Source organism: Nelumbo lutea, chromosome 5 (assembly GCF_056320005.1).
Source record: "Nelumbo lutea isolate HS-2025 chromosome 5, American lotus-T2T, whole genome shotgun sequence".
Lineage (NCBI taxonomy): Eukaryota > Viridiplantae > Streptophyta > Magnoliopsida > Proteales > Nelumbonaceae > Nelumbo > Nelumbo lutea.
In genome coordinates, this window is record NC_142688.1 from 38702907 (window position 1) to 38730387 (window position 27481).

Below are 27481 nucleotides of genomic sequence, written 5' to 3' on the forward strand. Positions count from 1 at the left end.
CGTACTCGAGATCTGCACAGCAAAATGGTTTTAGAACAATGAAATATGTTTGGCAGCTGGACTGCTCTGCCTTTTTATCGAACTTTTGGTAGAAATAGATCCGGACTTCAAGTTCAAGGTGTAAAACGGGCTGGGTCGCTCGTGTTGAATAGTTATTTGATGGATAAACCATGATCAGCCCAACCAACTAATTAAATATGTGCTATTAGGTTTGGTGATCCATTAACAATCTAAATCTACAACCAACCAACCTAATCATAAGGCTCAGTTTGAAAAGAGTATAAATGCAAATATGTACAGGATAAATTTATACAAAATAGTATAAAATATAAAGTTGTAGATTGGATGGAAAATTGTTAATCCAACTTGTAGCAGAGACTTGGGGGTCGAGATCCCTCTTAATCCAGTTGGGGGTGTAGGGGATTTTATGATCCAGTCCACCTCTAGGTGGAGCTAAGATTTTTTAGGGATGGATTAAATCCTGTCCATGCATTGATGTCGAATTTACAGACAGGATGTGATTTATAGTGGGGGAGAGACTATTAATAGACTAGAAGGGGGCTGCAAAAAAAAAATTATGAAAGGGAATTGCAGTCCAAAAATCCCAAAATAAAATCTTTCCTTTTACGAAGAAAATAAAAAACAAAAATAAAAATAAAAACGCTTGTAATCTCAACTAGAAGTCCAGAGCTATTGTGCCTGGAGAATGAGATAGAAAGTAAGCACGTCAAAGATGAGCGGGTGTGGGTTTTGCAGTTTAATTTCCACTTTAGGGTTGAGTGCATATAAGTTGGGCTTGGGTACTGACAAGCCCAACCAACCCATACTTAGCCCGTACATCCTGACGTGTTTTCTATAAGAAATTTTATATGGCATATTATTATGAACCCAGATTTTCTAATCACTTTTGCTATTCACTTTCTACGAGCTGTGAATTATATCTGTTATTTTCTCTTCACTAAATTATGTTTTGTGTTCAACTATAATGTCTAATTTACATATCTATGAATTCATAATAGAGATGTGGGTAGAAAAAGTAAATACGAAATCCCGTTTGTAGTATTGTGGTTGATAAGAGCACTCCAATAAATTAAAACTTCTAAATTGTTTTCTTTAATTTCCTTTTCTTGTCTTAGGCAATATAGAAGATATTTGTTATTTTCTCTTGTGACTAAATTATCTTTTGAGTTCAACTATAATGTCAAAAAGGCATAACCAATCAACCTGCACCATAAAAAAAGTGGTAACTTAGGTGACTTTTATCAAAATTTAGGAGGGTTTGATGAATTTACATCTGCTGTGCATTGGAACATCTCCCCAAGTTGTCATTGGGAGATGTTCCCAATACATGGTTGGAATATTTCATGGGGGATAGATGTGAATTCGGTTTTGATTGGTCAAACCCCTTCTAGTATCATGATTTTCTAGTTAGGGGTGAGCATTCAGTTTATTCGGTTAAAAAACAAATTGAATAAATCGAAATTTTAAAAATCAAACAAAAAACATTAAAACCGAACCAAAACTGAATTATAAAAAAACCAAAAATTTCGATTTGGTTTTTGGTTATTTTTGGTTAAAACCAAATTTAATAATATATACTTTATTATATACATTATAATATATATTATATTACAAAATATATATATTGTGAAATCAAATTTTATTATATTATATATTACATATAATAATAGAAAGTTCTGTTAATTTGGTTAATCGAATTTATAATTCTAAAACATAAACCAAAAATTGAATTAACTGAACCGATTTAACCAAAAAGACCAAACGGAAAAATCAAATCAAAAATTTTTATTCAATTTTTTGGTTTTAACCAAATAGTGTGCACGCCTATTTATAGTAATATAATCTCTCTCCCATCCAAGTCTCCACTACAATTAACCAGAGACCTCATCAATTGAGTTACCATCAATTCGTTTGAAGCCATAAACAAGTTGGGATCTACTGGTCATTGGTTACCTAGACTATTACATAGGGTTGTATTGAAAGCACATCGAGAGTCATCAAAAGCCAATTACCAATTAGATTTTGAAAAAGTACGAACAGGCCCAATGCAGATTTTTGAATTCCACTGCAGACCTATAAACATTCAAAATGTCAAAAACACCCATTCTATACACCAATGCCCACCCGTGAATTGGCATCAATTCCGAGCTAGCACCCACCCCAACTGTACTTTGGACCTAAAAATTTTGACCATGGGCTGAACAGCCATTTTCCCATTAGATTTTTACAGTAACTAACAAATTGACTCTGAAAGAGAGGCATTGCACAAGCAAACCGTTTCTTGGAAAATCGAGAACACGAACAACCGGTTCTATTAAAAAAATCAGAATTAGGTTGACTAGGTATGTGTTTGAAATTGTAGGTGTTTATTGACTAAATGTTTTGTATTTGATTTATTTGAAAAAACTGAAAAAAACAATAATGAACCCATTTATTGACACTTAGCACCATTAGGCACCACATCAACAAAACAGTAAATAAATGCTTACCCATTGGGGGAAGCGCTAAAATGAAGCTTCCCCCAACGATAGACACGTAGATAAATCGAAGTCTATTTTTGCAAGTCCTTATGCTTACGGATTCGCATAATGGAGGAAATGTTGAAGTGGTGCCTATGTGGTAGCGTTTATTCAATAAATGCTCTCAGTTCCAAACACACGCTAGGTGTTTAAAGTGATTTAATTTATTATTATATTATATTTATAATGATAATTGTATGACATCTCAAAAGAAGTCTTTATTTTCAAATTTCAATTCAAGATCACCAAGGTCATTCAAGAAACATCAATTTGACATTTCAAGAAACCCCTTCTTCCCCAAATCCTTATTGATTCTGTTTCTCTTTATTTTTTTCTTGACGTAGCACTGAATCCACATTAGTAGAATCAAATCTCTCGCGAAACGCCTTCGTCCCAAGCACCCTCATAGCTAGGCGATGGATTAGTTTCCATTTTACCCTAGTGAATGGAAACACAACCTAAAAGTTAAAAGGAACCGTCAACCCTACGTGTTTTAATTTGTTATTATGATTTACGATGAAAAAGTTAATCCAATAGAGATATAATCATGGTTTTCAAAACTGGATTGGACCAATTTGGATTGGAAAAATTGGGACTTGATCACGTGATTGACCCCGTTTTACCTCAGAATTGTTATTTTGCCAAAAATCATTGATTTGGCCAGCAAATCACTGATCCGGGCGATCGAACTATTCAAATCGTCTAACAATTTTGGCTGATTTTATTTTTATTTTATTTTTTTAATTTTTTTTTGTTAAAATAGGTCATCCATTTTGTTCGAACAGTCGAACCGTTTGACTCAGAAACTGGACCGACCGATTCATTGTCCGATTTGGTTTTAAAAACCTTGGATATAATGAAGAAATTAAGCAAGAATGATCATTTCATAAAGGAATTTCAGATTAAAATCACTTGTTAATTGATCAATGCTCAATTACTGGATTGGGACCTACAAAATGGAAATATTCAGGGATTGTATGGATTTCACATGTACGAACCCACTAAGCTAAAGACAGACCACGACAGAAAACAAACAAAAAAAAATGAAAAATAACATTAACAAAGAGCAGGGTTCTTGCATAAGACTTGTGAGAGATAAAGGGGAACACAATCCAGAGACTTGAAAACAAAAAATCCAGCCCTCTTTTGCAGTAGTATGTGCAGCTTCATTTCCACCTCTTGGCACCTAGCAAACCCGAAAGATTTTCTAGAGAACAAAGATTTAGGCCCCCATTTGTTTTGGGGATTTTAAAGGGGAAAAATCGGTTAATGGGATTGTGGTTCTCATTGATCAATTTACACATGTTCTTATTTCAGAAATATGTGGAACTCAAGAAAAACTGATAAGTTTTTTCAGTAGTGAGATTAACTAACAGTATGAAGCTATAAAAAAAAAAAAAGAAACCACTGAAATTTTTACCTTTTCATACAAAACTATAAGGTTTGACTCATCAAAAGGCAAGTAACCAGCCATAATAAGAAAAAGAATGACACCACATAACCATATATCGGTTATTGTACCATCATAACATACATTTATCCATAAGCACCTATAACAAATATCAAACAAAAGGAATCCAATGGGTACACAAATTCAGCATTGCAACGAATCATTTTAACCACCATACAAGACATATATATGTTAGACAGTTTTGTATGCCCCTAGTTTCAATCCAATTTGATGTACTTTTGACATTTAGTGTAAATAAATAAATTGCATGTTTGATTCATGTTGTTTGGTATATTTCTGTGTAAGACCCTAAAATTGGACACTTATAGAGACTCGTATTAGTTTTAAATGTTCACAGCCATTGGATAAGTCTGGGGAGATTTATCCTGCCAAGGCTGATACTGGTGTGCCACCAAGTGTTGTGATGGCTTGTCTCGGCAACCAGGGTAAGATCCAAGGCACATGCAATCTGGGATTACTTGAATCCTTGAATCGGATCAGATTTCTAATATTGCCCTAGACTTTGGAGACAAATGGGCAAAACTGCAAAGTTACACCTGACCCCTAGACTCGATTATGACATTTCACTAGGTGTCGGATTGGGCTGTCTTTGATATGTCAATTAGTGAGATCCTTAGCGGGGGTTAAAACCTGGGCATGTTGGGGTAGTCTGAAAATTCATCTGAATAAGTGATCATAGGGACATGATCAGCCCCTTTGTCGGACAATGGTAATGATCGGGAATGCACTCTCTCTTATGGAAACCAAACTGTCGACAGTTGATTTCAGTCGTTGGAATTTTATTTTGCAAAATTAATATATATAAATGTATATGTACGGTTTCAAAAGGTTTGCAAATGATTTTAATTCCCGGGATCCATGTGAGTAGAGAGTGCGACACTGTTCCTTGCAGCCGAGGGAGAGGTCCTCTCTTGTCGGGCAGTGCTTGATCATTAAGGGCTGAGAGGTTAAGTGTAAAACCATTTAGGATAATACCTGATGGGCTAATCTTGCACCTAACCACAGTCCCTGGGTTTTTATAAGATGGTTGGTCCAGGGACCACTTAATGTAAGTGTTGGACCCATAGGGTCCATGTGATGGGCTCAACGGGTCACTGAGCTTTTCAGTGAATTCGGTTGGGCCTTGTAATAAAGGTTGGGCCGAACTCATGTGGCTGGTGTGTAGATTAATGCTTGGGTCCTACGCCATACAAAGAAGCCCAACTGGGCAGCAGATTGGAAACTAGTTAAACACTGAACACTTAATGGGCCAAAAGCCCATTACGAGCTAGGCTGATATGATCACCCATTTATGGGGCGAATCTGAGATTAATGTTAGTAAAAGGATTGGGCTTTTGACCTTATCCACTCTGGGAGACCAAATTCAAATCAGATTTGAATCTGGTAACTTCCTTATAAGATCAGGAATAAACTAACTTAATCTACAGATAGGATTAAGATAATCCCCTATCCAAATATTGATTTGGATTGGGACAACTTCTAATTAGGAGGTTTTCTTAATCAAGAAGAAAGGAAGAGAAAACCAATTCGAAAATATCATATTTCGAACCAAGGGTTTTACAGTAAGGAAGAAAGCTTTCTGCGTACAGAGATTAGATCTCACAAAACTCCAGAGAGAAGAAAAGATGTTCAGCCATCTTTGTCCCAGGAGTTCTCCTCTAGCCGCCGCCATCCCCTCTTGCAAGATTTGATCTTTGCAGAAGAAAGAAGTCAAGAAATCAGTTATTGACATCAGTCTTGCAGAAAAGACTGAAAAGGATTCGGTGTTCAGAGTTTCCAGTGGGTTCTTGCGAAGGATCCAGTGTGTAGGACGCATCCTGTTGGTTTCGTTCCATCCATAGCTGTGTCATCTTCAGCAGGAGCGGATCTTGGTGTCTTCTTTGGGCGTGAACACCAACTTTGGGAGATACTGTTTCTCCGGATCAGGTATAATCCTCCCTTTCTCTTTTGGTTCAGATCTGGTTCGATTATTGTTCAAGTGTTATCCTTAAATATTGTATTCTAAATTTAGGGAATATGACTCCCAGTTGGGAAAAGATAGGAAAATTTTTGAAATTCGTCCACCCATTCCGCACCCTTCATGGCGTCCATTAGATGGATCCTACCATTCTTTCAATATAAGTACCTCAAGAGCAACATACTTTGGGGTTTTGAAGGCAGTGTGTAGCAGCCCATCTTCCTATATAATACTTGGAAATTACCTATAGCATAGAAAAGTCTTCGTAATTAATGGTAAGCTGGGTTGCATGAAAGCCTATTAGAAGTTATTAGGCTATCTATGAATAATTCATCCAAGTATTTAACTATCTAGTAGACCATCAATGTGTTCTTAACTCGACAATTCAAGAGTTAGAGTGAACTACAAGAACAATGTTGACCTTCTTGTATAACAGATTTTTCCTGAAAAACATTTTGATGTTTTGAATCTATGTTCTTTAGGCCTTGCATTGGTGCCAATAACAGAAACCCAAGTGGACTATCCATCTTTAAAGGCTTCCATCTCTCACTAAATCTTTGCCTCCAGTTGAAGGATGCACAGTTGCACACCATGTCTCTTCTATCCAACATTCTAACTTGTACTGCATTCTTTCTTATAGGATATCAGAGTCCATACCCATACAAGGTGAAATCAAGGGACAAATTCAGTTGAGTTTTCGAGCTTGGGAAACAAAAGAAATAGAGGACAGGTAGAAGGCATGAGAGGGAAAGCAAAAATTGTGATGGATCTGTTAGTGCATGTGTTTGTTTAGAATTCAACACTTGAATGGTTTCTTTCTATTCATTTTTGGAGCATCTTCTGCTGAAACCTAAAAGTGTCCACAGGTAAAAATACCCGGTACGTGCGCATGAAAAAATTTAACAGAAGAACCAGGCAACTAAGAAAACAATGTACACAGAATATTAAAATGCTAGTTTGTCTAAAAATCAGAAATATATTATATACAAAACAACATTAATTACCCAGTAGGACTAATTAGGGTTGTAATTGGGTCAAATTAATCTTAATTAAAGGACTAGGATGAAAAAAACAAAAGCTGAAACTCAAATACACAAGGCCATACTTCTTCATCATTGTTTTATTATTCCTGAAGATTAAAAAAATAACACAAAAGAAAACATCTCTAATCATAAATATTTCACTTCACTTTATTGGAAGATCAGAAAACGAGATGAGGGGAATTGTATAGGGGAGAGAATTATATTGGGACATGGTGCATGCTCCTAGTGTAGTCTTTGGGTTGTATTATGGGTTTGTTCTCTTAGCACCAATAGTATTTGGGGACTGCTTTATTTTTCCAGTCAGAGGTATTGGTTTCTCTTCTGTCTTTCCATCCTCTTATGCCGTCAATTCCAGAAATGCCTGGAAAATCATTGAATGCAAGCTCACAGTGTAATTCTTCCTAAATACCCAACAATTGAGGTTTATGTTATGGGTTCACAGTCATAACTAAAATCAGAAAATTCAATTCAATTGTGGACAAGTTAAGAGCAGTGATGACATTTGGGATTTTGCTGGTTATCAACAAACTCAGTTTAACTATGGAGAGATATTTGGCAGCCTCCTCATATGACAACATTGTTTAGAGCAATAACAATTCCCTTGAAAAGTGCAATATTAACTCTGAAGGTTTTAGTTCTGTGCTCTTGACTCCATAATTTAGTTAGAAAGGACTAATTGAAAACATATTACAAAGAATTAGCATGAACAATCAATTTATCATCAACATTCTACAATAATAATAAATATGAGAGACAAATTTTATGAGGCCTTAAGGCTAGAAAGATATACATACTTGGACTGGGGATGCTTTATTTAACATTTTAGCCATGTTAAGACCTAAATAAAAATGGCATAATGAAGCTTTTAAGAGTGGAACAAACCAGAGAATTCAGATCTCCTACCCACAACAATTCTACCCACTTGACACTACAGCTGTACAATAGGAACATCTCCCCATGAATGGCAGCATGCAAATATGGGAGATGTTCTCAATGTACAATTGTAGTGAGGCATGGGTAGGAGATCCCAACTCCAACTAGAAACCTACATCTGAACACACAAGAGAGCTTCAATTAGGTGCAACATATTTAATCACTAAAATATATAACATGTAGATGGATGGTGCCTCTACAAAAATTATTTTTTAACCCATAAAATTTATATCCTCTATCAATACCAACAACATTTAACATTCTTTTATTAGTAGCAATCACTAACATCACCTGATTAGAGTAGCAATATATCATAATCAATCATGGCAGGAGATTTCCTCTTGTTCTTAGACCATTCAGTTTTAATTCCAAGTTGGTTTTTTTATTTCTTGAAATTGGAATCAATTTCCATGTGCCTGTAGATATTTATATATCTCCTTAGAAATATATTTGAATAATTCTTAAAATCATAACAGGCTATTTTAAGACATAAGCTTATATAGATAAATGGGCTAAGAAAGTCAACCATACCTCCATAAAGCCATTCATCAAATTGGCCAATAGGCACTTCTTCTCAGTGTTTGAACCATATTAGTCTCATCATATTTCGTATCTAATCTCTGTTCCCTTGGACAGTAAGTATGTTCAATAATCAATTTTCTCCATTCTCTTGTAACCTTACTTCCGTTAGTTTGTTTTATCTTGTTCACTTTGATGACAAGAAAGAGAGCATGAACATATTGAAAGTTTGAGTGCCATTACAGTCTCTGTTTCTTTGCATATCAAAGCTCCTGTCATGGCTCTTGACATAAAACCCACCAATGCAAAAAAAAGTGAAAATTGCAGAGATGAGGTTGCCAAAAACTATTGACATTGCGGACCTACAAATTTCCCTTATCTTTTATTCTTTGTTCGGCCACATAAGAGGTTGGTTGGAATCGATGACTCTTGTGGCTGAAAAAATGCAGTGTGTTTGAATGGCTAGAGTCGATCCAACTTCATAAGAGTTTATGTCGGAATTGCTTCCACTGTTCTCTCAAGCACTGTTTTCAAAATCGGACCGGACCCGAAAAACCGGGAACCTGTCACCTGATCGGTTCCGTTTTTCTTCAAAATCGTTGATTTTGGTCAGCAAACTGCTGAACCGGCCAGTTAACCATATTGACTGTTTTCCAATTTTTTAAAATTTTTTATTTTTTTGTCAGAATGGACCGGCCGTTCAGGTCGAACAGTTGGACTGTTCGACCCGATAACCGGACCCTTGATCGGTTCAGTCACTAGTTCTTTTTAAAAACCATGCTCTCAAGTTTGGGATTGGGAAAGGCAGCACAATCGCTGATGGTAGCTATAGTGACGACGGAAGCATTGTCATACTTTCCCACGAAGAATAACCTTGGGGGAGAAGTAGGGAAAGCGAGGACTTTGACAATTTGTCAAAAAGGGTATTTTAGGAACTTTTAAAAAATTTATCAATCACGTGATTTCATATGTAACAAAAATTAATAGTAAGATAAGTTTTAGACAATTGTTAGAAAACTTAAAAATAGGGGTGTCAATTGACCGGTTTTGGTTTGGATCCAATCCGATCCAAACTTTATCAAATTGGATTTGGACGGTCCATTATAATTATTGGATAGTACCAACTCAAAATAAATTGGTCCATATTCTTATTGATTTGAATTGACCTAAACCAAATTTTCAATAATCCGATCATGAGACCAAACCCTTGTCTAATTTGAAATCAATCAAAACTGAAACAACATAAAAACGCTTTTATGAAAGTACTTTTACAAAAGCATTTTTGTGAAAATATTTTTATAAAAGTACTTTTGTGAAAAATATTTTGATGAAAGCACTTTTATAAAAATACTTTTACAAAAGTACTTTTATGAAAACACTTTTATGAAAGCACTTTTATAGAAGTTTTGTAAAAGCATTTTTTACTTTTACATGAAAGCGCTTTTATGAAATCACTTTTACAAAAAAAAACTTTTATGAAAGCACTTTTACAAAAGTACTTTTATAAAAACACTTATACGGAAGTACTTTTATAAAAGTACTTTTACAAAAGCACTTTTTCAAAGTAATTTCAATTGTGTCAAAATATTTTTCCAAAAGTGTTTTTTCAATGCTAAAAATGATTTTATATAATTTTTTATATTTTATTCAGTTTAGATTGGATCCAATCCAATTTATTTACATTTTAATGGATTGAATTGGATTTGGACTGGATTGAGTCTAATCCATTTATAAGTGGACTTACATTGGACTGGATTGGATTGGATCAATCCGTCACACTTCTAATACTTCTAAAAGATACTTTAAGACAATACTAAAACAATAAAGATAAAGTTAATCAATATATAAACAACAAAATAGAATTAAATCCCGCTGAGATAAAAAACAAAGATAGAATTTAATCAATTAGTAGTTTAAGAAATTTGACCGATAACACAAGCATTACATTAATATACATAAAATTAAAAAATTATAAATTTTATACTTTGTGTCTTATGCCTCAAATGTCAAACCAGCTTATGCTCGCCTCTTCGGCACCGGTTCATGGTCCTCTTATATGGGTATAGTAGGAAAATAAAGAGAGGCTAGGGTTTGAGCGGTTCAATTTTCAGATAAGGGGCGGGGTGCCCTTGTCATTGCCGGACCAGGGTTTTTCAGGGTTTTGCATCGAGCAAATTTTGAAAAGCACAGTTCAGGTTAAGCTCTACTCTGAGTCCTTCAAAATTAGTGCTTCAGTTTTTCTTTCTTGAAGACTTCTTGTTCGTTTCGGTGATATCAGATTTCTGATTTGTCGTTGTTATTGGAACTCATGTTTAAGCTGATAATAATTATAGCTTGATCTTGCTTGATTGTTTGGAGTATTCCTTCGGATGTAAATAATTGAGTTAAATTTGCAGGTCGGTTAGGGTTTATAGCTGTTGGAGCTTTTTCTAATAGACATTGCATGCCGCTGCATTCTTCAGTTTTGCTTGATATATATCAAGCATCACCATGTGTATCTGTGTGTTTAAATGACTAACTTGGTTTCAAGTTTAGCCGGCGAACCTTTTCATTTAACCTCCCTGTGTACGTGAGCAAATTATTTTATCCCTTCGATGTTCGTTTTCTTGTATTTGTCAATATTTATGGTCCGTTTGGTTCGCAGTTGGAATCAGAATCGGAATGGTTCTGTTTGGTTCAGATGGGAATCGAAATGGGAATTGGAATAAACTAGAATGGGATTTTATTTCCAAGGGAGGGGAGGGAATGGCCATTCCCTCAAATACAACGGGAATGAGTTTCGATTCCCTCAACCAAACACAACCAAACAGTATGAATCGGATTCCAGACCTCTATTCCCTTGAACCAAACAGGTCCTTAATTGATCTTTCTTTGTCATTTTGTAAGATTGAAGAATCAGCTTTTGGTTAAATTTACTTGAAAAGAATATGGGTACTTTGTCATTTAGAACTTACATGCCTTTGTCATTGCTATTTAACTACCGAGCCTGGTATACGTTTACAGTAACTGTGCTTATGCTATAGTTTCCATTCCCCTTCCAAAACACCATTCATTCTCGTTTTTTGTTTTGAGGCTTCTGTTTGTGTGTTGTGGTTGCTTATTTTTAGTTCGTCTTTTTTGTTTCCCAAGCATTTGTACCCTGTGGCCAAAACAAAAAACTAACAACCATCTTTGTAAAATCTTCCTGTAATGTGTACAATTACATGGTTTCAAACTGTTGTACTGAATGGTTGAATCACTATCATTTGATCCACCAGACTTAATGGTTCACTTAGGGAGCACATGTCAAAAGCTTGCCATAGAAACTACCTTTAAGATGTCCAAATTTCTGATGTAGGGTGGGCAGGTCTTCTTGGCACTCTGGCATTGGGGTTTTGTGAAAGATTAGAGATCAGGTTAAGTTATTGTATGAAACCATCAAAATGGTGTTTTATTATTGGGCCTTTGTTTTAGCTTGGTTCTTTTGTGTCTGCTAGTTGGATTTTGTTGATTCTTCCCATGCACTAACAATTAATATTTTTCTGCCTTCTATGTAAGATGAGTCTGCCTTTTGTTCTGGTTTAATCTGTGCTTAGGATTATTAGGTTTTGTTAGACCTTTCAGGTGCATGTTGGATGTCTAGTTGCCTAGGTAGGTGCGTAGTTGCTGTAAATCAAGGCATTAAGGTGAGGTACCCGGCCAACAACTTGACAACTTTGCTATAAGTTATTAGGTTTAATGTCTATAAAAGATTAGGTCTGCTAGGTTGTATTTTTATCAGAGTTTTCAAGGTGTATAGATGACTTTTGGAGACAGTGGGTGGTTAGTTGCATAGGTGATAAGAATTTTATTAAATGAGAAACTAAATTTTGGTTAGTTCCCTAGTTTTGTATGCCAATGAGCATGCATATTAATTGAAAATAGCAATTCTGTTTATAAAATCGTTAAGTTTCTTCTAAAAACATGGCAAATCGTCATATCTTAAAAATGCAATAGTATTTTAAATATATTTTCCCACTTATTACCTATCCACCTTTAAAATCCCAATAAAAAAGCTAAGCAGCTAGAAAAAAATGATGAGGGATTTTTTGTTGGAGCCAGGTGAGGAAAAGAAAGATGATTTAGTGAAGTGGGAACCCGTGTGTAAATCTTAGGAGCAAGGAGTTTGGGTATTAGGTATTTGATTAAAAGGAAAGCAACTCTTCTAGGAATGTGGCTTTGGATATTTCCCTTAGAGGGAGATAGACTATGGCACAAGGTCATTGGAAGCATTCATGGTGTAGCGGACAGTGGCTGGAATACAAAACTTGCGTCTTACATTGCTTCAAATTCCCCTTGGAAAGCAATCTCTGAGGTATTGTATTGCCTACCTTTCTCAACTTTATCTGTTTTGGTGTGGGTTGTGGGAATAGAGCCTTATTTTGGGAAGACCTTTGGCTTGGGGATTTGCCACTCAAAGTGCAATTCCCTATACTTTATTCATTAACAAACCTTAGGCTGTGTTTGGAAGTGATGTAAATACAAAAGTCGATTGATGTAAATTTAGAATGGTTAGATGTGTCAGCGTAAAAGGCGAATAGGCCGAATGCACCTTTTACACTCTTCTACGTTTGGAAGAACTATGCAAAACATCGGTGGATATTTTATATGCATTTGGAGTGAACAATGGGGTGGACTGGTGTAGGAGGCGAAAGCATCTTTGGTCGACGACTACATAAGGCCAATGGTGGATCTGTTAGAGGAATGGTGGTCGAAGCCCAACCTGTCGACGAGTTTGGTCATCTCTCAGTGGTCTAGATTAGGGTTAGAAGAGTTGGACTTTAGAGAAGGGAAGCCACTACACATGGGTCCTCTTGCAAGTGAAATATATTGCCTGTTTTTGCTGATTATTGGCAACATAAACAATGTGAGGGTTCTGGTGTCTATTCCGGAGAGTGTGGTAGACAAGTTTGAGTATTACATGAAAGGACTAGCAGTAGAGAGAGACGGAGGGAGGGAGGGAGGGAAGAAGTACAACGTTGATGGAGTAGTTTCTCGGAGGAAGAGAGACATTAGTTTTATATCAATGGAAAGCTTGATAGATTTTTACATTGATTTTTTCGATGTAATTTTCACATCGATTCTCGATGTAAAAGTATGTTAAAATGATCATTTACATCGATAACCGTTATTAGTTTACATCCCAACCAAACATGTACAAAAGTGATCCAGAGTGTAAAACTACACCGAATCGGGTTTTACACCGCAAAAAACGCAGCCTTAAGAATGAACCTGCTTTTAAACAGTGATTTAAAAGCCTCCTATTTGCTAATGTTGCTCATTCATTCATCTTAATAAAATATCTTCTTAAAAGGTAATAAAAATTATAAAATCATTATTTACATGTTATGTTCATGTATTTTAATTTTAGATGATAGGTTTTTGAAATGTTTATTTTAAAATTTAAGTTTATATTTTTTATTAATGTTATATTAATATTTTATTATTCTTTTTGAAAATTTGGCTTTTTTTTTGAAATTTCTGACTTTTTTTTTTTATCTATTAGCTTTTCTTTTGTATTTTTGGACCTTGCTTCAAAATGGCATGCACCTCACCTTGTGCCTTGCGCCTCGGGCGCAAATTGGCCCCTACGCCTTTTTTGCGCCTTGTGCTTTTAAAGCACTGCTTCTAGATGTGGCTTACCCTAAGAACATGGCTTAAATTGGGTCTTTAGGTTTAGAAGGGGTTTGAGAGATATTGAGTGTGAATCACTTATCATTCCTAATCTCGCTTTTGGAAAAGGTCTTTTTGTATCAAAATCTCTTGGATGGTACAGTTTGGTGCCCCTCACCTGATGGCCTCTTCTCTTGCTCTTCCTTCTTTAACCTTTTCATCAATTCAAAATCTTTGGGGTGAATTTCCCATAGAGAGGAATTTAGTGCAAACCAATTCCTCCTAAAGTCTAGTCTCTTTGTTGAGAAATATTCCTTGGAAAGATTCACACCTATGACATGCTATAGAAAAGAAGGTGAAACAATTGTCTTTCTCCTCATGTGTGTTTCCTTTGTAAGTCTAGTGGTAAGATCCTTCCCCATTTACTAATCTCTTGTTCTTTTGTGACTCATATTTGGGATTACTTCTAGCCTCTCTTTGGTTGTAGATGAGTTCCCCCACAAGATGCGGTTAGTTTGTTCAAGTCTAATTTCTTGAGGCAATAAAAGAAAAGAGGAAGATGCTTGTGGAGAACAACAAGAGCAGTCCTGGTATGGATTACTTGGGAAGAATGAAGATTTTCTAGGAGGACTAAATCTGAGTAAGTGGTTGAAGCCAATGTTTAGAAAACTGGACCAGATTGGCTAGTTGGATCAATTAAATCGTGACTTGGGGAAATTTGGCTGATCGGTCGATTTAACTAAAAAACCAGTGAACTGTTGCCAGTTTCATGAAACCGCTCGAGCCATTAAATTCTTGAAATTTTAAAATGAGTTTGAGAAGAATTGAACTCATGATCTCTTATTTTCATATATTGCTTAGTTAGCACTAGTCCACCTCTTTACTTGTGCTATTTAATGACTCTTTTTTGTATCAATTACTTTATTAGACACGGGAAAATGTAAATTATGAGACTTGAACTCATTTGCTTTAAAAAATAAGGAATTTGCCATGCATCCACCATATTTAAGTAGGGGTGCTCATAGTTTGGTTAATTGAACTGTGGGCTTGTTGAAACCGAATCGAGGTTACCAGTTTTTGGAAAACCGGTAATTGAAACCAAACCAAAGCCAATCGGTTAACTGGTTGACCGGTTCAGTTCATTGGTTTTTTTATTATTTTCAATATATATTATAAAAAATATATAAATATATAATAAAACACTAGAATTATATATATAAAATATTATATTTTAAATAATAAATAATATATTATATATTATAAATATATATTTATATATAATTCATATTTATTAATTGATAGTATAGAAAATATAAAATATCTATAATATACATAAATATACATATATATATATATATATATGTATACTGGTCGGTTCGGCTAACTGCTAGTTTTCTGTTTTGGTTAACCGAAACCGAACTGGTATCTTTGGTTTTTTTAAAATATCGAACTGAAACTGAAACGACCGGTTTGGTTAACCAAATTTTTGATTCGGTTCCGGTCGGTTTGGTTTTTCGGTTTTTCTTGCCCACTCCTATATTTAAGTATATTAAAAGTTGTAAAATATATTATATATAGTATTTATATAACCCATAGCATATATACATAATTACATATATGCCATGTCATCACGGTTTGACCTCTGGTTTGAGCCCGGTTGAACCTCTTACCTGTGAACCTCTCCCTTCTCTGGTTCTATGCCCGGTCTGGTTCTTTGAACATTGATTGAAACCATAAAGGTTAGATCTGCACATGGGGCAACAATAATGGAAATCTTCAGAGATGTCTCTACAAATGACTTATTATGGAAATGGGCTGAAGTGGTACAAACAGATACATACAAAGAAGCAATGAGAATGGAATGGAAACCTCCCGGGCCAAATAAGCTGAAACTAAATTTTGATGGCACATCTTTTGGGAATCAGGGAAGGTCAGGTATAGGGGAGTCTTCAGAAACCATCAAGGAGCAGTACTGGCCTCATTCTTGGGGCCAGTTGGATTTGGAGACTCGGTTAAGGATGAAATAATGGCTCTCTTACAAGGAGTAAAACTAGCAATACAGAAGTAGAGGGAGACTCTTTGTTGGCCATTTCTTGGGCAAAGAAAGTCAAACAAGGAGCAGATATATCCATATTATGTTGGGCAATATTGTAATCTGTAATAGCAAAAAGGGGATGACAAACCCAAATAGTGTGGGCAAGCTGCTTTTCTGATGGTTTTTTTGGTCTATTGTGTAGCTAAAACCATGCATTTATCTCGGGCATTATTTAGTAAATTTAGCTAAAACCATATATTTATATCAGACATTAATTAGTAAATTTATTTGCTGTTAAAAAAAGGTTACGGAACTTAGATGATGCAGAGGGATGTGGTACCTATTTGGAAATTTTTAGTCCATAACATAACTGCACACTAATTTCTTTTCTTGATTAGCCTTGTTGGTTGCCCTTCTCTTATTTTTGTTCTTTTTACCTGTTTTTGCATTCTTGGTTTCCTTGAGCATCTGCCTTTTCTTTGTATGGATTCTGTTTGTCCTGTTACGTTTTTATTTAAAATGCAAACAATTATGATGTTATAATAGCATTAGGTTTTTATAGCACCCTGATACATTGTTAATTTGCAGATGAATCGCGAAAAGCTTATGAAGATGGCCGGTGCAGTTCGCACCGGTGGAAAGGGTAGCATGCGAAGGTGTGTTGCATACTATTTTGTTTCTTACTATTCTTTTAAAATATGTTTGATGATCCTTAGAGTTTAAAATGCACCTTGTAATCTTTTAAAATGTGGCCAGAACATAGATTCTGCACTTTCATAACAAGAGTTTCTAGAGCAAACCAATTTGGTTAGCTAATTTCTTTTCTTGTGGAAGTTTAGTAACTTTTAGGATTTTATACTGCACAACTACAAACGGATTTGTGCTCTTCAATGAATAGGCCACATCATGGATGGGTTGGTTATCTTGAATTTGGTTACTTATCCTACTTTTAATGCAGGCTATTTGTGAAATGTTGCCTCTTGTCATATTACTTGATTGTATGGTGCTATTTAAAAACAACAAACTTTCGGAGTCTTGTTTCTTCCTTGTTAAGGGATGCATTTTATATAACTTTTGGATGTAAATGTTTCTGACAGCTATTAACAGTGCTGTGCAACCCATTGTATGCACAACAGTTTGATGATGTGCTCATCTTCTTGACCTGCCGGTATTATAATGGGAAAATAGTTTCTTCCATAGAGGCATTGAATGCAAAGTTTCCTTGAAGAATTCAATGAGTGGTGCAAAGTTTCTTTGGCTGGGTGTCTCACTGGAAAGCCATGACTTATGGCAACAACACACCTGTCTAGGTAACTAGGCTTCTGCCTAGGCAATAAAGTGCTGGCCTAGGTGACAAATGACAAAGCATGCACCTTATTATAATATTATTGATAATGCCACACCTTACTGATATGTCTGTTAATACATTTATAAAGAAGTTGCTTTGATTTTGTCTGATAATACATTTAAAAGAACCATGGGTGTTGAGTAGAGAAAAAGAAAGAAGGGAAGTATAAAGAAATTGCTTTGTTTTTGTTTGTTCTGTTTTCTTCCTCTGCCTTATATTAGATAAATCAACGGGTCCACCCTTGTTCCTTTTTTTTTTTCGTTTACTTTTTATCTTATAAAATTATAGCCTTCTTTAGTTGCTAATTTGATATGAAATTGCTCTATTTAATACTTATTATATTAGTATTATTTTTGAAAATATTGAAACTAATATATTTGAAATACTGTTGTCCTAGATATGATGATTTGCCATGTTTAGTCATTGGTTGGTTGAAAAAAGAAGGGGTATATAGTCAAGATGGGTTACCTAAGCAAGGAGTATATAGACATCATTTGTTTTGGCCTCAATGTTAAAAGGGTGGTGGGTCTTTTTGTTGTGAAGGGTTCTATTCCTAACAACTTGTTGTATTCTCTTTGTCTCTAAGTTTTAATAAAATTCTTTGAGTTGCTGATAAAAAAGTTGCTTTGCCATGTTATGAAAGGAAATCTAATTTTATTAATAAGGAGAATTGGTACTTTTTCAATTAATATGCATGCTCAATGGTAAATAAACTAGGGAACTAGCCATGGTTTGGATTTTTATCTTATTAAATTCTCATCACCTACGCTTGCCTAGGTACCTGCTAGTTGACTAGGCAACTAGGTGCCACACTGTGCCCAGAATCGCCTAGACACCTTGACAACTATGTCCCCAGCTACCTCCTCCAAGAATTGGCTGCATAGTTGGAAGTTTACATATCTTCTTTAAAATCTATTGCAATTGTCTGTCAGCTGTCATTGATGGAAATGAATTTGGTTTAATGAAGGCTCTATGGTATTTGAATATTTGTCTTGGAAACCGAAACTGGTTCTTTTTTGTTTTTAACTCTTGGTTTCTGTTCTTTAGTTTTTGCAATTATCAGTTTATCTGTTGTAGACCTGTATCTAGTTTTCAAACTTGTCTGTTGTGTTTATGAACCATGTATTATGCTTTTGATTACAGAAAAAAGAAGGCGATTCATAAGACTACAACCACAGATGACAAAAGGCTTCAAAGTACCCTGAAAAGAATAGGGGTGAATGCTATCCCTGCTATCGAGGAAGTCAACATTTTTAAGGATGATATAGTCATCCAGTTTTTGAACCCTAAAGGTAATACTTAATGTTCAAGAATATGCTATATATTTTCAGTTGTAGGCCTCAAGGCGTTTTTCTTGAGCCATTCCTTGATATAAGCCTCACGGCATGTTTTCAGTTCTGTGGTTTTTAAAATACTGGTGAATACCCACCATGAAGAGGACCCTAAAACATTTATCAATCATTGCCAACTTTGTGTTTTCTCATTCTAATACTTACTTTTCTCCTATTTCAGTTCAAGCCTCAATTGCTGCCAACACTTGGGTTGTCAGTGGCTCTCCTCAGACAAAAAGTATTCTTTACTACTCTCTTTATTTAGAGCAATGCAGTTTTGTCTTTTTTTGAATTTCAGTATGTGCAAATATGTCATGAATTGCTTCACAAGAATGGTGGTCATTCTTGGATTTATGTGCTAAGCCTAGTATTTTAGGTTGTTTAATTTTTTTACCGTACCCTGAAAATTATGTTTGTAATGTTCATGTCTGGTTAATGTGATATATATTTATTGGGAAGATCAGGTACCATTCGTTTAAAAAGGCTTTACACAAAAGATTCACTAGGCAAAGTCACCTATAGAGTGAGTCGTATTAGATGACCTATGCAAAAGCAAACTACTTAATAGGTATTGAAAAAAAAACTCTCTTAAAATTAGGCCCAGGTCATCAAGAGGATATCTGCAAACTCTGCCCTCATGGAGAACGACCATCTAATACTAATATTGTTCCTTATCATTTCTTCTTTCTGAGGGAGTATCTGTGGAAGATAATTGCATTGCAGTCCATCCAAAAGGACCAAATTATACCAGTGAAAATGGTCTTCCATAGAGGCCTGCCCTTCTTGAAGAAATCAACTTGCCAATGGAAGAGAACTTCCAATATTGTGTGTTGATAACACCGACACAACTTGAGAGCATTTAAAAAGCACCACTGGGATCTATTACTGACTCAATGATGTAGAAGCAGATGGTTACCTGATTCAAGCTCACCATTACAGAAATCACAGCCTTTTGTGTTAGATTCCATGCCCCTCTTTATCAGCTTATTCTTGGTGTGACATTTGACAAATGCTGTTGTCCACACCAAGAAAGCGAGTTTTTATGGTACATTTGCTTTCCATTCAATTCTACTAGGGAAATGAGAATGTTTAGGTTCTATAGTCTGCCTCCTGATCGAGAAACATCAACTGTGCTCCCATATCCAGATGCTGTCAGTTGTCATCATAATGTTTCAGGTTGCTGACCTCGTCCAGCTTCCATTGCAGTGGCTGCCAATCAGGAAGCATCATTTGATCAGCGTTACAAAGATCTGCTGATAGAGCGCTCTGGGTACCCAAATTTCACAGAAACATTCAATACTCTTCCAAGATGAGCAACCAAGGTTGTTTGTCTGAATTTGGATTCCATCCTCTTTAACTAGAGCCGAACTTGGACTTTTTTGATTCCCTTTCCAAGGTCAGCTTTTAGGAAAGCTTACCTTGATTCCCTTTCCAACTGGAGCCTGATTCACTTCTTGGAATGTCCTAGTTCCCAACCCAACAGCAGATTTAGGAAAGCACACCTTACTCCAATCAACAAGGTTAAACTTGGGCTCCTCTTTTCAAGCTGAGCTTTTTACCTCCCTTTGGCCAGTATGGGAAAGAGAAAAAAGTATTAAATTGGATGGTTAGCTAAAGTGCTTGTGATTAGGGTGAGCCTCCTTTAGACAGGTAAGGGAAAGGTATTTCCTAGAGTTCTCTAACACTGGATCCCAAATTGAGCAAGATGATTCTTTAGCTCCCAATGGTATGCATAAATATTTAATGGGAATTTTGTCTTTTGCTATTACTCACTTAATTCCAGAATACGATCTGCTTGTACAATAAAATGGTTGTAATAATGCTTGCTGTTGGCTATGGTTGCATAAGTTTATTATTTATCCTTCTGTGAGTGAGAGGAGGGACCACCATTCTTACTTGTGGGCAAGCCATTATATATTCTCTGTTTATTTTATATAGCTGCAGTAGCTATAATTTGATCTTTTCTATTACAGAATTGCAAGATCTTCTCCCAGGGATCATCAACCATTTGGGTATGTGCCTTTTTTATCTTTTGTATTCCAAATTCATGTGTTATTTGTCCAATGTTCTTTATGTCATGACTGTATTGAAAGGTGCCTTTATTTGATTGATAACATTTGATTACAACCTTTCATGGTTCTACCCTTTGACATCCAGATACTGAATGTGTATTACAGGATACATACCTGTATGACACTGGCACTGCTTGGAACCTTCTATAGTATAAAGCATTAACTCTTAGAGTATATTTTATAGTATTGAACTTTTTTAAATATGTACATTTTTTGTGTTTTAACAAATCATTGTAAAAAAATCGTACGTTTTAAGAAATTTGATTAATTTGTACAAGTTACAAGTTTTGAGAAATGACATCGTTGACCGGTTTTGTACATGAAATGTGAAACACAACAATGGAAATAGAAAATGTATTTTTTATTGATATAAAATAAAAGCAAATGAGATAAAACTTTTTTCTTTCTTCTCTTGAGTATAATTCCTCTTATTAATTTGTACAAGTTACAAGTATTGGGAAATGACATCATTGACCGATTTTGTACATGAAATGTGAAACACAACAATTCGAATAATATAAAAGCAAATGAGATAAAACCTTTTTATTTCTTCTCTTGAGTATAATTCCATTGATTTTGTTGTCAATGCAGTCGGGATCCTTGGTGTCTTTCCAACTCAATAATTTGGATGTGAAATCTAAAATGTGGTTTCTCTTGTACTAGGGCTTCAAGCTTTGATCTAAAATGAGAACCATGTTCTTGCATTGTTGGTTGCTGCCCCTGGTGTAGTATGCAAAAAGTAGTAAACTCATGTAAAATATTTGAGGCTTCAATATGAACTAACCTCTCATATATTGTTTAAGCATGTTGTGTGTGGAGCCATTCTTCTTATATGCTTTAACTTACAGCAAGCAAAGAGACGATTTTGGACACTTGGACCAGTGTTTGAATGTCCTTTTTTTCAATAGGTATCTTTTTTTGTGCCCCTTTCAGTAACACTTCTGTACTTCAATGGGTGCTTGCACATATGAGGCAAGAAATGAAAGAGTGATAGCTCATCCAAAAGCTCTACCTTCAGGCAACAATGATGTTGATAACTTGTGGAAACCAGATTTTGCTTTCTTCACATGCCTAGATGGTCCCCACTTTGGAGGTTGAATTGCGTTTCAAGTGGTTTTGCTTAGGTGGGGAAGAATCAAGAATGCACAAAGGAATGCATTTAGTTTAGAGGGGTTCATTTTCATGACATTTTAACTTTCAAGAAGTCTATTTTTGTGAGAAATGAATTGTTAGAAAAATAGGTGTGCTAGTGATATAGGATGGAAGGAGAAAGTGTCTCATGATCTTCATGTTGTGAGAAAGAGGGAATTCAAATCCTAAATGGGACAAGGGAAAGAAAAGTAAAAGGGTTTCAGATCAAACATATTGGTGGGGGGAGTGAGTTAGCACTTTTACAAAGGAAAAAAAGGAGAAAGGGAGAGGCACATTACGAAATAACTCCTTTAAAATTCTTATATAATAGAAAAAACATATTTGTAGACTTTAGAGGGATTGACTACACCACTTGTTCACAAGCTCCTGGTTTCTGATCACAGTTGCCAACTGATTTGCTGATCTCCTTTCCATTGGACTCTCACCTTTAAATTTGAAGTTTGCCACTTGAATTTTCTCATGCCCCCCTAAAAGGACCAAACTACAGTCTCTAGTTCCTTCAGCTGTCTGATTACCAATTTTCAATCAGCAATCTCCCAACATTCTGTTCTCTAGCAATCTGTACTTCCTGTAAAACTGCTTGGACCTCCACACTCACAACATCCCCCACTCCAATAGGACCATAGAATAAGGCAACGATCCGATCCTCTTCATTCTTGAAGACTTCCCCCTATACCAGAAGGTCCAGGATTACCTAGGCTGTTACTATTAAAGTTTAGCTTGATAAAATCTTCTTCATGGCCCTTCCAATCTACAACAGGCTTGTTCTTAATAGTAGAGCCTTTTGCAATCAATTCCCAATTTCACTAAATGTCTGCATAAGAGACTTGTGAGAAAAGGTCCAATGCTTTAGCTCAAATAATAGCCATGTTAAGTAAGTAATCCCAAGCAGTAGACTCGTCCTTTTCTTTTCTTTTGTCATTAAAAATTTTAGCATTTCTTTCCTCCACACCAAAGCAACCTTAGCGCACCTCCATAAAACTCTACCTCTTTTCTTAGGTCATCTGAAGGTCATAGGGTCAAAAAGGCAACCAATCTGCAAAGGCACAATCCACGTGCAACCAAAAAGGCCAAAAAGCTTTTCCTGAAGTCCTACAACCAAAGGGTAGAAGATTAGAAGGTGATAATAACTTTCACCATTAGCTTTGCAAAGGATATACCAGTTTGGGGAAATATTAAGACCAAGTCTTCTCTTTTGCAGATTGTCCAAAGCGTTTAGTTTTCTAAGATTTCCCAACAAAGAGCTTCCAACTTGGGAGGGATGGGTTTGATCCAGATTTCCTTACAATAAAAAGGCTGAGGGTGAGGGTTAGAGCACAACATGAAGAAAAAGAAGCACAATAAAATAGTCTTGGAGGGTATTGATCAAAAAAGAAAATAGTCCTGGAGGGTTAGGAGTCTAGATTCGAGCATCAAATTTAGAGGGGTCTGAATAAACATAATCAAGAATTTTGAGGAGCAATGGTGCCTTGTCAACCTCAAAATTTCTCGAGTTTTCTAAAACCAAATTTCAAACTAAAACCTAAAGACTAGGAGAAAAATACAAAAGAATTGGTTCATTTCTCCTCATGTTTGTATCCTTTGCTTGAAGAGTGGGGGGAGTACCAATCACCTTTTGCTTTCATTGTTCCTTTGCTTCCTCTGTGTGGCAGCACTTTTTTCCTTGGAAGGCCCTGGCTGAGTTTGCAGACCTTTTAAACCAAAGCTGGTTGAGATATACTACTAGGAGGCAAAAGATTTTTTGGCAGTGTGTAAGAGTGATGCAGTGGGGCTGGAACAAACTATCAGAAGACAGAAATGTGTGTGTGTGTGTGAGAGAGAGAGAGAGAGAGAGAGAGAGAGAGAGAGAGAGAGATGCGACTCCTTGTCTTGTGCATCAAGAAACACAACTTTTTATCTACTAATGCAAATAAACTGAAAATTGAAAGACAAGCACTATTAAGCTAGAGGAACAAGATGCTATAGCCCAAGCCCACATGGGGCTAGTCAAAATGACGAAAATACCCCTGACCAGATCAGTTCAGCTCCCAAGAGTCTTCTCCATGCCAAATCAGAACCTGTTTGTTGGCCTTCTTATGAGAACTGGTCTTGTAGTGCCTGGACTGATCCCCATCATCTCTCCCTGGCTTGAAAGAACTCAACCCTGGCGAGTTAAAGGCATGATGTTGCTCATAAAGTTCTGGATTAAGATGATACAAGTCTTCAGCTGTAATCCATGAACATTCTGAAAGAGATAGGTTCTTCCACTTCACAAGAGACTTTGATAACCCGCACTTGTTGTAGAAATTAACTTCTCATCAAGGATGTCTTCAAGCACATCAAAGCCCCACCACGCATCACTGCTACCTGGTTGAGGACATGATCGGTTCCAAAGGTTGAACGGAAATCTGACTATTCTGTTGACAAAACTTCCCTCACTGACATCTACTTCATTACATGAAGGGTTCCTGTTTTCTATCACTGTCTTTCTGAACCTGGTATTCACTATGAAAATCTCATCTTGAGTTCCTCCAGAGCTGAGGATGGAAGCTTTCAGCTGGAATGGAAACAGAAACCCCTGTTCATTGGTAGGAAAATTCTTCATCACATCATCCAATTCCCCTTGCCAATCTGCCACTTTTCTTCCTGGTTTCACAACATTCCTACTTTTCCGGTCCTCTATATTGCCTTCTGCCATTAGCTCAAAAGTAGAGAAGTCCAGCCATTCCCCTCACCGGTTGTTCGTTTTCTTCCTGTCTTCAAGACTCCAACCTTTGTTTAGCTTCCCCTTCTTCTACTTGGTTACTGTTCTCTACTATCCATCTTCTCTGCGCAAGCTCTTCCAATGTTTCTGCGATCAGTCTCCCCCCCTGTTTCAGGGAAACAGACAATTGGTGCCTGCCATTTTCAAATCTCACTCAGCTCGACGACAAGGCCTTTGTTGTTACACTTTTTCTCCATGAAGAATATATTCGCTACACTCGTCATCTCACCCTTCCATCCAGTTGCAGTGACCACCTGAACAGCGTCATCAATGAATCCTATGACCCAGTCTGTTGTCAATCTGCTTAGAATCCCAGTTGCTCGTTTGTCCTCTCTGATTTTAAGTGCCAGATCTCCTCCTGTTTTCCCAAAGAGGAATCTCTTTCTTTCAAAAACCACCTCCTCCTCCTTCCTCACTGGCACAAAACACCCTCCAAGTTCTGGACTCACCATTTCTTCCGTTATTGAGAGCTGCTCAGTTCCAGTGGAAGTCTGTTCTCATATAAATCATATCAGAAAGGGTTATGCCCGATCAGATTTTTCCAACTTTCTTTTTTTTTCTTTGTCTTCCTCTTTGTAAGTAAAATCTTATGTTTTATGATTCAATTCGCAATTTGAACTATTTACTCCCAAGGGTTTTGTCTAGAAATCTATATCAGAATCTGGAGTGGACTCATCCCTCTTTTAATTGGAATAGTGTGAGGGACTGAAGTGGTTGAGGTGGCAGATTCAGAAAAAGAAATGCAAGTGCAATCCTAAGATTTCCGTTCACAATTTGAACCATTTACTAAGGGTTTTGGCTTGAACTTTTGTATCTGAATCCTTTTTATTTGAATCTTATCATTCTTCTATCATGAATCTTAGAATTTATATGATTCATGCAGTTTAAGTCGGTTCTTTTTAAGACTTGTTCTTTACTCAGCTTCCTTGTATTTTTTTTCATGAGACTCTTGTTTGAAATAGTCTTTGCTAGAAAATGATTTATTTGGGTCTTTTAGAAACCATATAGAATTTATTTTCGGTCATATGTTGGTTAAAGAGTATGTGGATTAGTTGATTTTTCAAGTTGAACTTAATTACATCTTTTTTGGCTTCCTGTGTACAAGTTGCAAACTCTGTATGTGGATTAGCTGAAATGTTTCATCCTGAATTCTCACATCCATTTTGCGGTGAAACAAATGGATTGCAGTGCAAATTTCATTAGCACTGGTTTAAACATAGGAGTGCAAATAGGTTGAGTGTAAATTTCTATAAAAAAATAGGTTAGAGTGTAAATTCATGGTAGCTTACATACCCTGAAACAATGATAAACTGTGGAATATGCACATTTGAATTTCCTGATGCTAACTTTTTTTTTTTTTTGTGGAGAATTTTAGATTTAAATCATGGTTCTACAGCAGCATATGGTTCCCAGTTTATTAATCTTGCTCCTATTTGAATATTGGTGTCAGATGTTATCATTCTGGGGAGATGGTCAATGTATTCACTTTGTACTCGTGTGAATTTGCCTTTTTGATGGTTCCTTGTTTAACTTACAGGGCCAGATAACCTGGACAATTTGAGGCGGCTTGCAGAGCAGTTTCAGAAGCAGGTACCGGGAGCAGTTGCAACACAGGAAGATGATGATGACGTCCCAGAACTTGTTGCTGGAGAGACATTTGAAGCTGCTGCTAATGAGGCTCCTCCCTCTTAGAGATGTCTTTCAGAAGCCTTTTGTTTGTTTTTAGTAGTCTTACTAGCAGTGACCCGTGCGATGCACGGGATGCTGTATTTCTACCTTTTTACATGTAGAATAGTAGAATAATTTTCTTTTCTTTTTTATTTATTAAGCTTCAAACCTTCCTTTTTATTCCTTTTTATATAGTTTATATGTTATGAAAAACATATAAACCAACTATGGTGGCTCAGTTGATACCTTATCTAATTAGTTATAGCAGAGACCTGGGTTGGGGCAATGGGTTACCTCCCATTTGTAGCCCTCTAAAGCAAAAAAAAAAAGTGCTTAGAATGAGATTAACAACCAAGTTAAAAAAAAAAAGAAAAACAAATCCAAAACTGAACTGATGAATATAACCAGAAACTCCCACAAAGTTATTTCTTACTGAACCAGAATAATTCATTAATCAAATCTATATTAAATTAAATTAACAAAATTAAATGGAAAAACCTAAAGCCAAGGAAGGAAGCAAATTAATTAGAGGGAAAAACTTGATAACCCAAGGGAAGGTGCAATGATTTATTTAGATTGGGGTTGGGTTTTTAGACATTAATTTGGGTCTATGCTAAGATTAGGTTGACCCTTAACCCTACCCAACCCATCTAATTTATACTTTATTAGAGAGTGCCATAAGGGATTAAGATATATTTAAGAGGAAAATAAAAATTTAATGGGGAGGGGAATTGTTACAATTTACAAACATTGACTATTAGGCCATGTTCTTTTTACAAACAAGAGGAAAATAAAGATTTAAAGTAACTAACAAGAGTAGGAACCCCTAGATATTTAGCGTTACCGTTGCTCCTTGTCTGAGCCCCTTCGAAGGTTTGATTTTGTCCCTCTGAGTTCTATTTATATTTATTGTGTATTCAACCGAGGAAATGTAGTGCTGGATTAGCTTCTACTAATGCTTAAGAAAGGCAATCATTGTCAATATTTTATTCATAAAACTTAACTCGAGCCTATCATAGGCTTTGTTAAAATCAATTC

At 36.0% G+C, this 27481-nt stretch overlaps 1 protein-coding gene across 2 annotated transcripts; it reads left to right on the plus strand.

The window, feature by feature from the left end:
* The first annotated feature begins 10337 nt into the window (after positions 1 to 10337).
* LOC148851827 (nascent polypeptide-associated complex subunit beta-like) lies at positions 10338 to 26668 on the plus strand. 2 transcript variants are annotated; one of them, XM_088942508.1, is made up of 6 exons: positions 10338 to 10658; positions 16718 to 16785; positions 18621 to 18769; positions 18990 to 19046; positions 20782 to 20820; positions 26313 to 26668. In XM_088942508.1, exons 2-6 carry the CDS (start codon positions 16718 to 16720, stop codon positions 26465 to 26467), a joined length of 468 nt encoding a protein of 155 aa, XP_088798634.1. In that variant the 5' UTR covers positions 10338 to 10658; the 3' UTR covers positions 26468 to 26668. The 2 variants fall into 2 exon arrangements, with proteins under 2 accessions (XP_088798634.1, XP_088798635.1); XM_088942509.1 differs by having other exon boundaries at positions 10650 to 10859.
* Positions 26669 to 27481: the final 813 nt, after the last annotated feature.

Excerpts from the sequence above, each read along its gene's own strand:
- LOC148851827 (XM_088942508.1), top strand. The coding sequence starts at position 16,718 with ATGAATCGCGAAAAGCTTATGAAGATGGCCGGTGCAGTTCGCACCGGT. Across the intron at positions 18,770-18,989 it reads CCAGTTTTTGAACCCTAAAG|TTCAAGCCTCAATTGCTGCC; the intron begins GTAATACTTAAT and ends CTCCTATTTCAG. Across the intron at positions 19,047-20,781 it reads TGGCTCTCCTCAGACAAAAA|AATTGCAAGATCTTCTCCCA; the intron begins GTATTCTTTACT and ends TTTCTATTACAG.